Here is an 18,899-nt window from a genome sequence, read left to right on the forward strand (position 1 = left end):
AGGTTATAGCAACGAATACAGAATGGTTAAAGTTAACAGCTTATATAACAAGACTGGGATTATCGTCAGTTGTATAGAGATTAACTATACGTAGTAGTGTTTAACTATCAGTAATAGTATGCGGTGTCCTTTGTGTAGTGGGTGATTAGCCGATCCCGTCTTTGAAGGCTTGTCTGAAGAGCCAGGTCTTGACATCTTTTTTAAATATTTTAGTGTTGTTCTGTAGTTTTAGGTGTTCAGGTAGTGAGTTCCAGAGTAGGGGCCCAGCTATTGAAAAGGCTCTGTTTCTTACAGTGGTGAGTTTGGCGTTTGATACTGATGGTATGTTTAGTTGTGAGCTGTTTGATGCTCTCGTATTGCATTGAGAGGTGTGTTTCTGGATAATGTTGTTTAGGCCTGTGCCTTCACTGTTATGTACTGTACTGTGTATAATAGTTAGAGTTTTATATTTGATTCTTTTTTCTACAGGTAACCAGGGTAGACTTTTTAGCACCGGAGTGATGTGGTCAGTTCTTTTGTAACCGGTGAGGATTCTGGCTGCTGCGTTCTGTAGTAATTGAAGAGGCCATAAGGTGGTTTTGGGTAGTCCTATCAGGAGTGAGTTACAGTAGTCGAAGCTAGTGAATATGAGAGATTGTAGAATGGTTCTGAATTCGGGGAGATATAGCAGTGGTTTTAAGTGTTTGAGGATTAGTAGTTTGTGGAAGCCTTCTTTGATTTTCATTGAGATGTGTTTTTTGTAGTTAAGTTCGGGGTCTAACCATATTCCTAAATCTTTCAAATTGTCTTTTAATTTGATGTTTGTGTTATCGATTAGTATGTTGTGGTTCATGTTGATGCCTGAGTTTTGTCTTTCAAGTAGAATGCACTCAGTTTTGTCCATGTTAAGACATAGTTTCATGTGGTTTAGCATGTTTTTTATGATATCGAGGTAGGTGGCCGAGAGTTTCAATGCATTTTCAAGGGTGTTTGTTATGGGAATGATTAATGTTGAGATTACTTACCTGATAATCTCCTTTTCCTTAGTGTATGCAGATGGACTCAAAACAAGTGGGATATAGTGTGCTCGTGCTAGCAGTAGGAGACGGATCTGACTTCAGCACGGGTACATATACCTCCGCAGGAAGTGTAGCAATTCGGTAATCTTCCTTGCAAAAGCTTTTATGGATATATGTGTGACTGACCGATCGTTTAAATGAACAGGATTACCCTGACCAATTGATGGTAGCTGGAGACCGCCAGTGTTCTTAACCAGAAGGCGTCGACACCCGGCAGGGTGGAAGCCCTATATAAGCAAACATGGCTTACCGTGAATCGGCGAATCCCCATGTATACCGGCAGCCGGGCGGGATGCTGAGTCCATCTGCATACACTAAGGAAAAGGAGATTATCAGGTAAGTAATCTCAACATTTCCTAGCGTGTAGCAGATGGACTCAAAACAAGTGAGATGTACAAAAGCTACTCTCGGACTGGGCGGGAGGCTGCCCGAGGTCCGTTTAGGATTGCCCTCGCAAATGCTGTGTCCTCCCTGGCCTGAACGTCCAGACGGTAGAACCTGGAGAAGGTATGGAGGGAGGACCACGTCGCCACTTTACATATCTCTGCAGGCGACAGCATCCTAGTTTCTGCCCAAGAGGCTGCTTGCGCTCTGGTAGAATGAGCCTTGACCCGTAGAGGTGGTGGTTTTCCCGTCTCTACGTAGGCCGCCTTGATAACTTCTTTGATCCAGCGGGTGATGGTTGGCCGTGAGGCCGCTTCTCCTTGCTTCTTCCCGCTGTGAAGGTCGAACAGATGGTCCGTCTTTCGTACTGCTTCTGATATTTCCAAGTATCTGGCCAGTATTCTGCCGATGTCGAGATGATGTAGTATTCGACCTTCTTCTCACTTCTTCAAACCTTCCGTGGTTGGCAAGGATATGGTTTGGTTGAGGTGAAATTGGGAGACTACTTTGGGTAAGAAGGAAGGAACCGTGCGAAGATGGATAGCCTCCGGAGTGATTCTGAGGAATGGATCACGGCAGGACAGTGCTTATAGCTCTGAGATGCGGCGTGCTGAACATACAGCCAGCAAGAACACCATCTTCAAGGTCAACAAATGGAGAGACAGGCCTCGAAGGGGTCTGAAGGCGGATCCCGCTAGAAATTCCAACACTAGGTTGAGGTTCCACAGGGGCACCGGCCACTTCAGTGGCGGGCGAATGTGTTTGACTCCTTTCAGGAAACGTGAAACGTCTGGGTGTGTGGCGATGCTGTTGCCGTCACTCCGGGGACCGTAGCAGGATAGCGCTGCCACTTGAACTTTGATGGAACTGAGGGACAGACCTTCGAAGTCCATCTTGCAGGAAATCCAAAATGATAGGAATCTTAGCGGCATGTGCATTGGTGCCGTGAGTTTCGCACCAGGCTTCAAATACTCTCCAGATCCTTATATATGTTAGTGATGTGGAGAACTTGCGTGCTCGGAGGAGGGTATCTATTACCGGCCCCGAGTATCCTCATTTCTTCAATCTAGCCCTCTCTCAAGGGCCAGACCATAAGAGAGAATTGAGCTGGATCCTCATGGAGGATGGGACCTTGCCGCAACAGGTCCCTGTGTGGAGGCAGGGGTAGTGGATTCCCTGCCAGTAGTCTTCTCATGTCTGCGTACCAGGGTCTTCTTGGCCAGTCCGGTGCCACTAGAAGAACTAGGCCTCTGTGCCGCTGAATCTTGTGTATAATGGCGCCCAGCAGGGGCCAAGGAGGAAAGGCATATAGCAGGATCCCCTGAGGCCATGGCTGTACCAGGGCATCGATCCCCTGGGATAGAGGATCCCGCCTGCGGCTGAAATAACTGGGTACTTGAGCATTGGACCTGTCCGCTAGTAGGTCCATGCCCGGCGTCCCCACCGAACCACAATCATCTGGAAAGCTGAGGGCGACAGCTGCCATTCCCCTGAATGTAGGCTTTCTCTGCTGAGGAAGTCTGCCGCGGCGTTGTCCTTTCCGGCGATGTGGACGGCGGATATGTCCTGGAGATTTGCTTCCGCCCAAGTCATCAGGGGGGCTATTTCTAAGGATACCTGTTGGCTTCTGGTTCCGCCCTGTCGGTTGATGTATGCCACCGTGGTGGCATTGTCTGACATCACTCTGACCGCTCTGTTGCGAAGTCTGTGGGCAAATCGCAGGCATGCTAGCCTGACTGCCCGTGCCTCTAGTCGGTTGATGTTCCACCCCGACTCTTCTCTGTTCCACCGCCCTTGGGCGGTGAGTTCTTCGCAATGTGCTCCCCATCCGTTCAGGCTGGCATCCATAGTGAGTAGGGTCCAGGTTGGGGAGGACATTCTTGACCCCCGGCTCATGTGGCCGGGATGCAACCACCACGGTATCTGATTACGCACTCTGGCTGGTAGAGGTAGGTGTGTGGTGTAGTTCTGTGATCGTGGGCTCCACCGAGATAGGAGGGCGCGTTGTAATGGTCTCATATGAGCCCGCGCCCATGGTATCACTTCCAGAGTGGATGCCATAAGGCCGAGGACCTGTAAGTAATCCCAAGCTGTGGGCCGGGTGGCACTCAGCAGGGCTTTTAGACGATTCCGGAGCTTTGATCTTCTCTTGGAGGTCAGGCTGACCTTGTCTTCCTGGGTGTCGAATCGGACTCCTAGGTATTCCAGCGACTGAGAAGGCTGTAGGGAACTCTTGTTCAAGTTTACAACCCATCCTAGGCTTTCCAGAAGAGCTATAACTCTGTTGGTTGCCTGGCGGCTCTCTTCTGGTGACTTCGCCCAGATCAGCCAATCGTCCAGGTAGGGATGGACGAGGATTCCCTCCTTCCTGAGGGACGCTGCCACTACTATTATGACCTTGGTAAAGGTCCGTGGCGCGGTGGCTAACCCAAAGGGTACAGCTCAGAACTGGAAGTGCTGGTCCAGGACCTTGAAGCGTAAATAGCGCTGATGATCCCGATAGATTGGGATATGCAGGTAGGCTTCCGACAGATCTAGGGATGTGAGAAACTCCCCTGGCTGTACTGAATTTTTGACAGAGTTTCCATGCGAAAGCTGGGGACCCGTAGGTATCGGTTGACTGACTTGAGGTCCAGGACGGGCCGGAAAGTGCCCTCCTTCTTGGGCACGATGAAATAAATGGAATAATGCCCAGAATTCATCTCCCTTGTAGGCACTGGGATTATGGCCTTTAGGGACAGGAGCCTCCGCAAAGTGACGTCTAGGGCCGTCCTCTTGATGGGCGAACAAGGAGATTCCACAAACCTGTCTGGCGGAAGCCGAAGAAAATCCAGGTAATACCCCTCTCGGATGATGGCGAGGACCCACTGATCCGAGGTAATCTCGACCCACCTGCTGTAGAAGAGGGACAGCCTGCCCCCTATGGCCGCGACCCCCGGATGGGTCGGCTGATTGTCATTGTGGGGTACGGCCGGGACCCGAACCCGAGCCGGTTCCCCTCTTGTTGTGCTTAGGCCGAAAGGACTGGCTCCTGGCCTGCAAATGAGGTGCTTGGTAGCGAGTCTTGTAAGGGTTGAAGCGCTGAGAGTTTCTACCTCTGGATGGTCTGGGGAAGGGGCGCTGGTTCCTCCTTGACCGGTCTTCTGGTAGACGGGGTAATGGAGAGGTGCCCCATTTATTGGCCAGTTTCTCAAGGTCACTGCCGAACAGGAGGGATCCCTCAAAGGGCATTCTCGTGAGGCGCGTCTTGGAGGAGGAGTCGGCCGACCAATTACGTAGCCAGAGCTGTCTCCTGGCCGCCACTGAGGATGACACTCCCTTGGCTGCCGTACGGACTAGGTCGGAGGCTGCATCAGTAAGGAATGAGAGAGCTGATTCCATTTCTTCTCCCGGGGTGTTGCTCCTAGCCTGTGATAAACAGGAACGTGTCACCACGGTGCAGCAGGTCGCAATCCGTAGGGACATGGCTGCCACCTCAAAGGCTTGTTTCAGAATGGTGTCCATATACCGGTCATGTGTATCCTTGAGGGCCGTCCCCCCCTCCACCGGAATGCTGGTGCGCTTCACAATTGCGCTAACCATGGCGTCTACCTGGGGGCATGCCAGCTTCTCCTCGGTTGCCGGGTCTAAGGGATACATGCCAGCCAAGGCCCGACCCCCTTTGAATGAGGCCTCCGGTGTATTCCATTCCAGATCGATTAACTGCTGAGCTACTTGTAGGAGGGGAAAATGGTGAGACGTTTGGCGCAGGCCCTCCAACAGGGGGTTCATTCTCGGTTCCTCTGGGGCATCATGGCCCGGAAGAGCCAGTTCCGACAGGCATTGAGAGATCAGGCCTGGGAGATCCCCTCTCAAGAAGAAGCGCCTCATGGTCCGATATGGTTCAACCCCCGAGGGAAGTTCTCCCTCCTCGGGGGACTCGTCATCTTCCTCAGGGCAATCTGAATCCCTATAAGTGGGGGTCCCGGGTGGCACGTGGCCGTGCCTAGGCCTTGAGGGTCCAGAGGCCGGGTCATCCGGTATGCATGGACCCGCTCGGGGAGCAGCCTGCATTGAGACAAAGGCATGAATCCCCTTGAATAATTCCACCCAGGAGAGCGAAACAGGATCTGGTCTGAGGGGTACCAGGTCCCTCGGGGTCCCCGGCTGCTCACTACTGCCGGCTAGGTCAGGGGTGTTCCCTGAGGAACTGGCAAGTACGCTGGGCTGTGACCGGTCCTGGCCTGGAACTCCCAGGGCCTCTTCATATTGGGCACATAGGGAGTCTGCTTCCTCGCTCTGTGTGGCTCTGAGGTTGCATGCCGAGCAGAGGCTCATGCCTGATGTTGGAGGGGCCAGCTCCGCTGATGCCTGGGCTCTCTTACGCTCCATGTGCGTCTAGGAACGGACGCTTATCAGCGGGCGCCTATAAACGTGCGCTTTACACCGTACGCCTAACAATGTGTGCCTAACCGCGGGCGCCTAACAGCGTGCGCCTAACGCCGTGCGCGTAACAGCGTGCGCCTAACAGCGTGCACCTAACAACGTGCGGCTAACAAACCAGGCAGAAAAATGGCGACCTCCGTGGCGGATTGCCACCTAGGCAGACTCTGCAAAGCCTCACTTCCTCGGAGACCAAGTAAAGATTTGATGCCTTACCTTGTCTTCGGCGCTTCCCGGTTGCGACCCGGGCGGTCTCCGGCTGCGGAGGGAGAGGGTAAGTACCGTCACTGCCGCGCTCGAGGAAGTGCACCCGCTGCCTCTGGGCTGCACCCGAACTCGTCTCGCTCGGGGGCCAAGTCCACGCCGGGACCGAGGCTGCCTCTATGCCGCGCCCGAGCTCTTCTCACTCGGGGGCTAGGTCCCTGCCCGAGCCGGCCACCGGACCGAGGCACTTACCTCAGAGGGACCACGGAAATCGCCTCGGAAAACTCAACTGGGGGAGGGACCGACTGGTATCACCGCAGGAGTGCGGGGCTCATCTTCAGGTAGGTTTCTTCTATGAATTTAGTCGTGTAGAATTTGGAAACACGCTCAGCGAGCGTGAAGGAGCTCCAAACTGCTTTGGAGACGGAAATTACTGAATTGCTACACTTCCTGTGGGGGTATATGTACCCGTGCTGACGTCAGATCCGTCTCCAACTGCTAGCACGAGCACACTATATCCCACTTGTTTTGAGTCCATCTGCTACATGCTAGGAAATTGTATATTGTCAGCGTACATGTAGTATGTGACGCCGAGGCTTGTGAGGAGCTGGCAAAGAGGCAGGATGTATATGTTAAACAGTGTAGCTGAGAGTGCGGATCCTTGGGGTACTCCTATTTTAAGAGGTATGGCATCTGATGAGTGGTTGTTGATGTTTACTTTGAAGAATCTGTTTTTTTTAGGAAAGATGTAAACCAGTCGAGGGTTTTGCCAGATAGCCCGATGTCAGCTAGTCTGGCGATTAAGCTTTTATGTTCGACCGTGTCAAATGCTGCAGAGAGGTCGAGTAGGATGAGGATGTATCTTAGTCCAGTGTCAAAGCCTCTTATTATTGTGTTTGATAGGTTGAGTAGCAGGGTTTCTGTGCTATGATTTTTCTGAAACCATGTTGGGTAGGGTGTAGGATGCTATTCGTTTCGAGATGCTCATTGAGTTGTTTAAGTGCAGCTTTCTCTGTCAGTTTGGCGAGGAGGGGTAAGTTTGAGATTGGGCGGTAGTTGTTCAGATCTTCTGGGTTGAGGTTCTTTTTTTTGATTATGGGTTTAATTGTTGCAATTTTTAATTTGTCAGGAAGTTCGCCTTCTTCAAGAGATTTGTTTAAGATTGCTGTGATGGTTGGAGCAATGGTTTGGGCTATTTCCTTTAGTGCTCAAATTGGGATTGTGTCAAGTTCATGATGGGATGGGTTTAGCTTTCTTAATAATTTTTCTGTTTCGTTGGTTGATATGGGATCGAAGGTGGACCATGGTGTTATATTTTTGATAGTTTGTTGCTTATTTTGGTTCATTGAATTGTTGATGTTTCCTGTTATTTTGCTTATTTTGTTTTTGAAAAACAGAGCAAGTTCTTGGCTTAGGTTTTTGGGTTGGGACGTTGGATTGTTGTTGTTACCTGATATTAGGTTGTTTACTATGTTGAAGAGCGATTTTGAGTTCTTAGGGGCATTTTGTATATTTTACTGTAATAGTCCCATTTAGTTTTGTTAATCAGCTTTTTATATGTCGTTAGCTGTGTGCGATATCTTTCAAGGGTCAGAGGACATTTATTTTTTGGCCATTCTTTTTCTTTTTTCCTTTAGAGCTAAGGTAATTTCACTTCTCTCTCTTCTCTCTCTCTCTCTCTCTGTCTCTCCTAGGACCTTTCTTCAGGGGCCCAGGGAAATAAATCATATTTTTTTAAACTATGTTACATATTGATCAGACACTCCTCATTGGGAGATATCTTGCACTGAGAGTAGTTTCCACACTTTCTCTTCTAGTTCTCCTCTAGGGAAGGTGGTTGGGGAAACTAATATCTATCATTTCTAAAGTGTTATAAGACTAGGGCTAAAGGATGGAGCTCCCAGTTCTCAAGGAGAGGGTGAAAACTTGGAGTCCATGGGGATTCTGAGTGAATCAGGAGATGATTCTTAGTGACAGGGATGTACTTCATTTACACCTTGTTTCAATGGAAATTACCTATCCTATGATGAAAAGATGGATTTTCAATCTGGAGAAGAGAAAAACTGCCAAGAAGAGAAAAATTGCTAAGCAAAGGTCAAAGCAGGAGTCAAGCAGGAACATAGATAGACGAAGTGGAGGTCAAGCCAGGTATCAATCAGTAGCGAGACAAGCAGGGTAGACACAGAACTCAGGAACAGGGACGGATAACCAAGAGCAAGGCAAGATCAGGAATCAGGAACACAGACAAGGCAGGAACAAACCGGGGACCAGGAACACAGAAGAAATGCAGGAACGAGCAACCAAGCACACGGCAAGCGTGGAGACCTGTTGCCAAGGCAAGAAAGCACTTGCTGTGCCCTTCCTTATATACCGGGACCCAGTGATGTCATCATCCGTGGCTGCGGGGTGGTTTCCCGCCACAGCCCCTTTAACAGTAGACCAGTTGCACGCGCGCCTAGGGAGAGGCGTGAGGCGAGACGACGGCTTCTCCCCACGGACCGTGTGGGGAGGTCCACCGCGGAGCTGGGACATCCGCTGAGGAGCTGGGAGCAACGGAGGCAGCCCGAGCACAGAGGCTGTCCACTGCCGCAAGAGAGGAGGACCCAGGCGCTGGAGCAGGCAAGCAGGGGTAAGTGGGCGCGACTGTGGGCCTGCCGCGGCCAGCACACGCAACAGTACCCCCCCTCACGCCCTCCTCTTGGAGGTCTGGCTTTGCCCAGATTGGCACGATGAAAGTGAAGAAGAAGCCCTTTATCCAGGATGTTATGCACAGGTTCCCAAGAATTCTCTTCTGGGCAGTACCCCACCCAAGAAAGGAGGTACTCCCACCGGCGACCCCTATGGCTGATGTTGAGAACCTCTTGGACTTTGTCCAAGAGGTTCTCGACATCAGCTGTGAAGGACATCGGCTGTGAAGGAAGTCTGATACCACCAAGAGGTGGTATCAGACTCAGCAACAAGATGGGCTGGCTCAGGTGTCTTATGGGAAGGCCATGAAAGGACCACAGGCTTTAATAGGGACATGTGGAAAGTATTGTGTATGCCATGGGTTGGTGACAATTGGAGCTGATAAGTAACTGGTCCAATATGATGGGTGACCGGAAAAGGTCCGATGTATCTTGAAGAAAATCTCTGGGAAGGCACTTTGAGTCGAATGTATCGTGTACTCAGCCAGACCTTCTGGCCAGATTGAAATTCTGGGGCAGGACATCCATGGACGTCCATGGACGTCTTGGCTTGAGCCGCTGCCTGACGCAAACACTGATTTCTTTGCTTCCAAAGTGCCTTGAGGGTGTCGGTGGTGGCCTGAGCAGCTGGCGAGGGCACAGACAAAGGGATAGGTAGAGGAAGCCAGGGCTGCCTGCCATAAATGATGGTAAATGGGAATACTCCAGTAGCAGCGGCGACGTGGGAGTTGTGGGAAAACTCCGTCCATGGAAGTAGTTCCGCCCAATTATCCTGCCGATCGTTGATATAGGCGCGCAGGAAACCTTTTAGGGAGCGGTTCATTCGCTCGACTTGACCATTGGCCTGCGGGTGGTAGCAGTAGTAAGGCTGATGTTGATGCCAAATTTACTGCACAGGGCGCACCAGTAGCGAGCGACGAACTGGGGACCTCTGTCTGAAGTTATATCCTTGGGTAGGCCATGCAGGCAGAACACGTGGAGAAAGAAGAGACGTGCTAGTTCTGGAGCTGAAGGGAGGCCAGACAGTGGAACAGAATGGGCCATTTTGGAAAACCTATAGATAATGATCCAGATGACTGTGTTTCCCTTAGATGGAGGTAAATCCATGACGAAGTTCGTGGAGAGATGTGTCCACGGCTCCTCCGGAGCAGGAAGCGGTTGGAGAAGTCCCCAAAGGGGTTTCTGCTGGACACATGTGTTGCAGGAGTCAATGTAGGGTCAGGTATCGGCGACCATCGTAGTCCACCAATAGAACCTCTGAAGGAGAGAGAGTGTCCCTGCACATCCCGGGTGGCCAGTGAACTTTGAATCACGTGCCCAACGAAGGACTCTCTCAAGAAGCCGGCGAGGAACTACAGTTTCCCAGCTGGGACAGGAAAGGTAGCTGATAGACAGATATATGCAGGATCAATAATGTGAATGGGTTCTTCAGGGATGTCTTCAGGTTCAAAGGAGCGAGACAGGGCATTCGCCTGGAGATTCTTCTCTGCAGGGCAGTATCGGAGTTCAAAATTAAACCTGGAAAAGAATAACGCCCAGCAGGCCTGGCGAGCTTTAAAGCGCTGAGCATGGCTCAGATGTTCATAGTTTTTATGGTCTGTAAAGATCGTGAACTTGTGTTAAGCACCCTCTAACTAAGGGCACCATTCTTCCAGAGCAAGCTTGACCGCAAGTAGCTCCCTATCACCAATACTATAGTTCTGCTCTGCAGGGGAGAACGTGTGGGAAAAAAGAAACATGGGGTTAGAGATCCATGCATTGAGTGCTGGCTTAGAACCGCCCCAGCCCCTATAGCGGAGGCATCCACTTCACCTATGAAGGGGCAATTCGGGTCAAGGTGTCGCAAACAGGGACCAACGAGGAAGGCATCTTTGAGTTGTTGGAAGGCGGCGAGGGCCTCAGGAGACCAATTCTGGGTATCGCTGCCTTTTTGGATCTTGGCCGTAAGAGGTGCTGCCAGCGTAGAGTAATTAGTGATGAAATGGTGATAATAATTTGTAAATCCTAAAAATCGCTGGAATGCCCGAAGGCTCACTGTTATGGTTTTGAGGTGTTGGTGTGGATTCTTGGGTACTGTGGTGATGGCCACTCCCATGGGGAGGAGCCCCGTGAGGAACTGCAGTACTAGGCTAGACTCTATACACGCAGACACAGAGAATTTGTATTTATTATACAGCTTGATGGTACTGTCCGGGGAGCGGACAGCAATGAGGTAACCCAGTAGAAGTAGTCCAGGGGTCCTCAGCAGAGGAGACCAGTCCAACACTCGAGTAGATGATAGGGAACGCAGGGTAGCCGAGGAAAGTCCCGGATGAAGACTCCCAGCGCTGAAGCTGATACAGACTGACAGGGTTAGAACTCACTGAAGTAGGTAGCTGTATTGATGAAGATCCTGGCAGGCAGAAGTAGTTCAGTAGTAGGCACCAGCGTAGGGAGAGCAGGCCCTCGAGGAGCAAGTACCCGATATCCCAGATAGGTATCTGAAAGAGAGCATAAGGGCCCCCGAGGAGCAGGTACCCAGGTTAGCGATGAATTACTCTGAAGGGCAGAGAGAGGACTTCCTGCGGCAGCAAGGAAGCAGCAGAGGAGCTTAGACCGGAGGCATTCCAATCCTTGCTAACTCAGTTTGTTAGCAAACAATGGGCAGGCTAAATACCCGGATGGCGCAGGAAGTCCTCTCTCTGCCCTTCGGAGTAATTCATCTCTAACCTGGGTATCCACTCCTCAGGGCCCTTATGCAGAGTGAGACATATGAACAGCCCAGTAGACCTCAGTGAAGAACTGACATCATTTGGCATGAGAAAAGTCACAAAAAGATGAGATTTTTACAATATTCTCAGCCTAGCTTGATGGACTCTCTACCAGGGTTCTATCAAGCTAGGGCAAGAGAATAATGTAGAAATCTCATCTTTGTGTGACATTTCTCACTACAAATTGATGTTAAATCTTTACTGTGGTCTACTATGCTGTTCGTACATCTCACTCTGCATGTAAAACTGGCCCCAAAACCCTACACCACCACCAAAACCTCACCTCGAGTTACTAGCTGGATCTCTTATATTTATTTATTTTTATTTATTTAAGATTTTTATATACCGGCATTCGTGATACAATCACATCATGCCGGTTTACATAAAACAAGGGGTGTACAATGAACAATTGAATAACTTATTGGTGAGGAAGTAAGCAGTTACAAATAACAGGGGAAATGAAACTGGGAGAAGAGAAAAAAAGGATAGGATAACTTATAGATATCTTATAGATATCACGTATCTTACTTCACATCACTTATGCTGCTTTAAAATAAAATTAAACGCCAAGAGATCTATAGAAGGATAGGCCTGGGGATTCTGTGCAGGTAACTTTCACAGCCCCTGCAGAGGGGCTGTGAAATAAATATATGATAGTGATATAAATAGTTCACTACTATGAAGGCCTTATAAAGAGTCTCTTTCTCACTCTCATATTCTGATGAAGCTAGGGGAGCATTAGCTGGATAACTTTGTCTGGCTAGCACTGAATATCAGCACTAACTGAATAGACTTAAGCCATGCTTGAGAAATACCCATAAGTTACCTCTTTTTAATCCAGCTAAATTTTAATTGGTTAACGATTTACCCAGTAAAAATTTCACCGCTTGAGGAGGATCAAAGATGGAGTCTGAGTGAGAAGCACACATCAGCTCTGCATTGGCAAACTCCTTTACGTTTTCTAAACATTACTTTTAACTTCTGAGAGACCCACAAATGGAAGGCAGGGTAAAGAAGACTCCCTTTGCTTTATCGCAGTTGGTTCAATGCGGAATACTATGATATCAGAACATCTTTATGCAGCTTTTATTGCTCAAGGAAAATCAGATGAAGCATCAGTTCAGCTGGATGCTGACATCTCAGCCCACACCTCACTTAGCCTGCATGATCAAGCTCCTCCTCCTCCAAAGTCGGCACTTGTTGCAGCAGCCTTGCCGGAAGACATTCAGGACACAGAAGTGATCCATTACGTTATCCTGGAAGAGGGAGCAGCGGTTGATAGAGCTGCGGCTGTGAAGGAAGACATCTTGGTATCGGTAGAGTGAAATGAAGGGGCCCTGAGAATGAAATCTGATGATAGTATTCACGGTGAATCCTCAGAGCTCTGTGGGCTGGAAGGTGTTTTTTTCTTCACTGGAGTCTGAGGGGACTGTGGAATCTGTTATATTGCCTTCTCTGTGCCCTCAGTTAGCAGCCCGGTCCTCTTAAATGAAACCAAATATCAATTTGGTCAGTGCTGGCTATCTTAGAAAAGTCTATTTCTTTATTGACAGTGGTACTCTCTGAACTATCCATGAGAGTTTAGGCTCAGGGCTTGTTGCTTGGGTCTTATAATGAAAAGCTGGGATCCTTGGAACAACAAACAGCAAAATTTTCCTCAATGCAAACAGGATTGGTCCAGGACAAATTAATAGCTCATCATAGGCTGGAGAAGTTGGAAAATTCTGAGAAAGTGCTAAATCTTCAGATTTTGAATTTTCCTTAAAATTTCTCTTATCTCATCTTTAGATCTTTGTAAAAAGCATCTAAAAGAGAAACTGGCTATGCCAAGAGAAGCTTTTCCACCTATTAATACAATTTATGTTTCACCTTCAAGTAAAAGGACGGATTTACAAACTAAGGGCTTGATTCATCAAGGCATTTTCCCATAGACACAGAATGGGAGAAATGCCTTAGTGAATCAGGTTCTAATAATATTGCAGTACAAGATCTATGAATAGATAGCTTGGTTTTGACTGGGCTACTTCAGGATTTGTCTGCTGAAGAAACCAAGAGAGTTACTTTACTGGTTTCTTTTGTGTTTCTTTAGGATCATAATAATATTTTTTGCATGTACTTTTGTAATCATTCAAGGTTTTTCCTGGGCCAAAAAATCTAGATGTATCCAGACTTATGTAACGTTACAAAGGAACAGAAAAAAAAGTTTCTTGCTATGAAACAGGGGTCTTTACTTCTGTGTGCTACTTTTCTGATTCAACTTCCTTGTAAATTTTTGCTTTAACCAGATATTATTAGATAGCTTTTCTTTGAGCTTCCTGAATTAAGATGCTTCTTAGATTCAAGGAAGGGTGGGTCTATGTAAATATGGATGTTCTTTGAATCATTAGGAAGTGAAATGGTTAGCTTTTATTAAATTAAATTGCTGGTGCTAATTTACTCACTTGGGGGCCGATGCAATAGAGTGTGCTCAGCCGAGTGCACTGTATAATCCACAGTTGGACGCGGGTTGTAAAGGCGATACCTTATGCAATAAGGGAATTAGCGCCACTACAACGCGTGCCCAATGCGGAGTGAATGTAATAGCGCTCATCACATGCAAATGCACGTGAATGAGGCTATTAGGCATTCACTCCTGATGAAAAAAACAAATGTGTGTCTAGGACGTACATTTAGCCATCATATATTAACGCCTGCCTGGAGCAGGTGTTAATAGCTGAGTGCTCTTAAAACTAGCACAGAAAAACAGAAAAAAAATGCTTTTCTGTACTGCCTCTTACTTAATATTGTTGCGATATTAAGTAGGAGGAAAACCAAAAATAAATAAATAAATAAATAAAAAAGTTAAAAAAAAAAAAAACAAACACACCAGCAGTCGGATGAAGGAAACGGACGCTCAACTGATAAGCGTCTGTTTCCTGAACCCCCTGGCTGTGCGGCATTTAGGAAAACCAACACCGATAAACCTGGCGTCGGTTTTCCTAACCAGCGGATGGCCGACGCTGATCAGTGCGTGCCCCTAGCGCCTCCTTGCTAACGTGACTCCCTAATTTAAATATTGCATGGTGCCCCCAGGGGGAGCTCCTGGGGGTGCATTAAGAAAGCGGGCGCTGACTGTTCAGTGCCCGCTTTCTGCGCATATTCATTGCATCGGCCCCTTGGTTATAACTTTACCTCTTCCTTATTTCTATATATTAGTTTGCTTCCAGACCTTTCTGGATCTTCCTTTGTTTTGTTTGCATTATACAAATTGTGATTGTTTGAGATTTTCTTGATTTTCTAATTCAAATTTATACTTGATGTATTATTTGGAAAATTACACATAAAATAATAATAAAACAAAATCTGCCACTTGACAGGGCAGGACATTTAAAACTTGGGGTTGCCCAGCTAACTTTAGGAGTTAGCCAGACAAGCCCCTTTGAATATAGACCTAAGAGTGTTTTAATTCATTACCAGCCATACAATTCTATTGCTTGTCACCTTCTGATCACTCCTAAACATTATCCCCCACTTTCTCTTGATGCTATCACTAGAATGCTTTTTATGATTTATACTTTATATTTTCTGCAATGTTATCGTTTCCTTTATCTACTTTCAGACTTGAGGAAAAGAATGCCAGCTTCCAAAAACAAGTCAATAAGGCAAATAAAAAGGTATCTCCTTTTTGTTAACCTTTATTTCTATGAATTCAAGTGGGAAACACGGCAAACATTACCTTAGCCAATAGCTTTGCTGAATTTCAAGTATATCATATCTGATGCACACTCTAGTCTAATTCTCTGGTCACTCAAAGGAAAAGAAAGAAATGTTCTTCTTCAGAAACACTCCGGTCTCCAAAAACTGCCTGACCAGACTTTATAATGAAGTGGCTAGAACCTGGAAGAGATGTCCCTTATTGGAGATGTAGTTTTATGTGCTCCTTCTTTCCTACTTTGCTTTCTGGTTTGTCTGAGCTGCATCCTGAACAACTGTCCTTTTTCTCTTTTTCAGCTTCACCTGGACATGGTCATGCTTTGTGTCTAGAAGCAACAAAAGAAGGCGGTCACTCCCTCCCCCACCCTCTTCATCTATAAGTTCTAGGAACCTGGCCCCCTCACTCTTGCCCATTCCCTGGGAAAGTGTAAAAAATTATATATACTTTTTGTAATACTAAATTATCTTCTTTTGGTTGACATTTGGTGACTTTTGTTGATTTTCCTAGGCTTAGTAGTGTTTGTGCATGAATAAGTGTGAGTGAAGGACAGGTTGGTCCTAGAAATGTATTTTCATAATTGTGACAAAGAGGTATGGATGAATAGCCAATTGTGGGTGTGTAAGTTGTGGTGGCACGAATCCTGGTAATGGAGAATATAGCTGGGTTTTGCCTACTGTACTCTCAAATATCTTTTTTCAGGCCCTTCCTAATAACATTTTGTGTTTGAAAACACACTGAAGAGTAGCCAAATATCTCTTTTTACAGCAGATATTCTGGAAATGTGACACTAGGTCACTAGCTGTCTAGTGGAAGCCCAAACCTCTGTGTGTGAATTAAGCCCTAGAGATCTATTTGCATCATTGCATTTATGATAGTGATTTATGATAAATTTTTATTTTCCCAAATAATTTATTTTCAAAACTAATACTGCCAATATTGCATAGATGTAACTGTATAATTACTCCTCATTGGAGATGTATACTACTTTTCTTTGTATTAACAACCATTTGTACAGTTCAAGCTAACACTAAAATCTAGTAAGACAGTTCAAACTATACAAATAATAGTTATTAGCGTAAAGCATGTTCGATAAAAAATTTCATTTTACAATCTTTCATCATAGTGAAATCAATCTTTCATTTTGTTCCAAATTTCACAAACACACACTTAAGGCCCGATTCACTAAGGCATTTCTCCCATTTTGTGTCTATGGGAAAATGCCTTGATGAATCAGGTCCTTATTTTGTTATACACGTGAATGGATATTTTATTGTATTAAAAAAAAAAGATATGCATCTAAATAAGGAAACAATTTATATTGAGAAACTATTATACACTAAAGTTATTACAAGGAAGCTATATACACTGCAGAACATCTAAAATAGTTTTATTACATTTGCAATACTATAAAATTGTATTTACATTACCACCTCTGGGATAGGTATTGGGATCAGTTCTGTTCAATATTTTTGTGAGCGATATTATTGAAAAGTTTGTCTTTTTGTGGATGACATTAACATCTGCAACAGAGTGGACATTCCTGAAGGAGAAGACATAAGGAATGATCTAAGAAAGCTTAAGGAGTGATTGAATACTTGGAAGTCAGGATTCAATGGTAAGAAGTGCATAGTCATGCATTTAGGGTGCAAAAATCTAAAGGACCTGTACGTGATGGCAGCAAGACACTGATGGGCATGGACAAGTAATAATGTCTGATAAACTGAAGGAAGCAAAGCAATGTGACAAGGCAGTGACTTGGGCTAGAGGGATACTGGGCTGTATAGAGAGGTGCATAACAAAAAGGAAGTGATAATGACCCTGCACAGGTCATTCATGAGACCTCATCTGGAATTTTGTATTTGGTTTTGGAGGCTGAATCTTCAAAAAAGGATAGAGAAAGGTTAAAAATGGTGCAGAAAAAGGCAATCACAATGGTGGTGGGATCTGCACCAAAGATCCCACCACCCATATAAGATGGGACTGAAGGAAATTGTAGAACCAGAAGTCATGATATGAAGCTCCAAGGGAATAGACTCAGGAACAACACTGGAAATATTTTTTCACATGAAAGGGTAGTAGATGCCTAGAATGCACTCCCAAAAGAGAGGTGATGACAAGAACAGTAATGGAATTCATAAGAGAGTGGGTAAACACAGAGGAATGCTAGAGTCTAGAGGATGGAAATGAACAACAAAGGTAACCTATCTTCTGTTTTGGTGAAACATTTGTGCCTGAGGGTTACCTGCACAGAATGCCAGTTATGCATTCAAGGGATCCATCTGGACATATCTTTCAATAACAGTATGGTTTTATATCTGGCTTTTTACTTTATTCCAACCAAATTTGATCAAAGTCACTCATGATGATGATAGGGCAGAGACAGTCTGCTCTTGTGCTTCTTTGGCTGGGGCAGGCTCTCTCTACATCATGGGAAGAAAAGAATAAAGTTGGGAGCGAGAGGTCTGGCCATGACCTGCTTTTAAGGCTTGGATGGGGCCTCTTTGCCCTTAGGGTGGTCTGTATGGAGCAGCAATTGTGGCCCTTGGCACTTTGCTGGGCAGAATAGTTGGACCATTTTGGTCTTTGTCTGCCAAAATGGAGTTATGAAATGTTGTCATATAATTCTAGACTTGTTTTGCTTCACTTTTGCCCAGGATTGGTTCTCATGAAGTATATCTGCATACAGTGGAAGCAGTGTAATGCATATTCTTTGTGAATATCCTGAAACCCAGACTGGTTGAGTGATCTTCCAGGACCAGGTAGAGAATCACTTTTCTAGATAATAAATTGCTAAAGTTCCTTTAGAATAAACAAAACATCTTCTTACCTTGCCTGCTGTCCATAAGTACTTCTAGCAATCTGAAATTCTCTGGATTTTCCTGATGTCAAAATATAAAAAATATATATTTACATTACATGTATTTTCAGAAATTGTAGCTATTAAATTCTTTCAATGATTACTAACATGACTAACAAATGAACAAACACAATCTAAAACAGCATATATTACTGTACTGTTTTTCTTTGATTTTTGTAGTCCAATTATTTTTATAGGAAATTCAATTGACAATAAGAATAACAACATTTAATTTAATCTGACTGGCCTTTTGATTATTTTATTTGAACATCACTTGAACATCACTTTGTAGCCTCTTTGGGAGAGGGAGCTGATAACATTGGCAAACACATTTCTGGGAATATTTTGTTTCCTGCACAACCTTCGGTGAAACAAGTAGATTTTAACAAACTGAACACAAATACGCATTTATTATGTCTGTATCACGTACCGTTTGCCAGAAAAGTGTGATATAAAAGTGAAGCGTCATAAGCTATAATGGCAATGTTGTCACCAGAAAACAAAACTAAAAATGTTTTGCTGCAGATTTTCGTTTGTAATCACTGTCTGACGCTTCACGGATGAGAGTCCAACAATAGTCACCCAGCATGGAGGAGTTCCACTTGCCTTGATACTGTTTCTCCATTTTGACAATATCTTGATGAAACCTTTCACCATGTTCATCACTCACATCGCCAAGGTTGTCTGGGAAGAAGTCCAAGTGGGAATGAAGAAAATGTATCTTCAATGACATGTTGCACTTCATCAATGTGTATGCCTGAAGCAGATTTTCAACCTGTTCGACACAGCCTGCTGCCTTATAGTTGCCTAGAAAGTTACAAATGATATTCTTGAAGGCTGTCC

General features: G+C 46.0%; 1 protein-coding gene across 1 annotated transcript in view; it reads right to left on the reverse strand.

Moving 5' to 3' along the window:
- The window catches only part of DGKQ (diacylglycerol kinase theta), a 513,416-nt gene that overhangs the window by 220,836 nt on the left and 273,681 nt on the right, over nt 1-18,899 (reverse strand). The window contains exon 11 of the mRNA XM_029602759.1: nt 18,027-18,078. Coding sequence (XP_029458619.1) covers nt 18,027-18,078 — 52 coding nt within the window. The remainder of the gene's footprint in view (nt 1-18,026; nt 18,079-18,899) is intronic.

Source organism: Rhinatrema bivittatum, chromosome 1 (assembly GCF_901001135.1).
Source record: "Rhinatrema bivittatum chromosome 1, aRhiBiv1.1, whole genome shotgun sequence".
In the NCBI taxonomy this organism is placed as follows: domain Eukaryota; kingdom Metazoa; phylum Chordata; class Amphibia; order Gymnophiona; family Rhinatrematidae; genus Rhinatrema; species Rhinatrema bivittatum.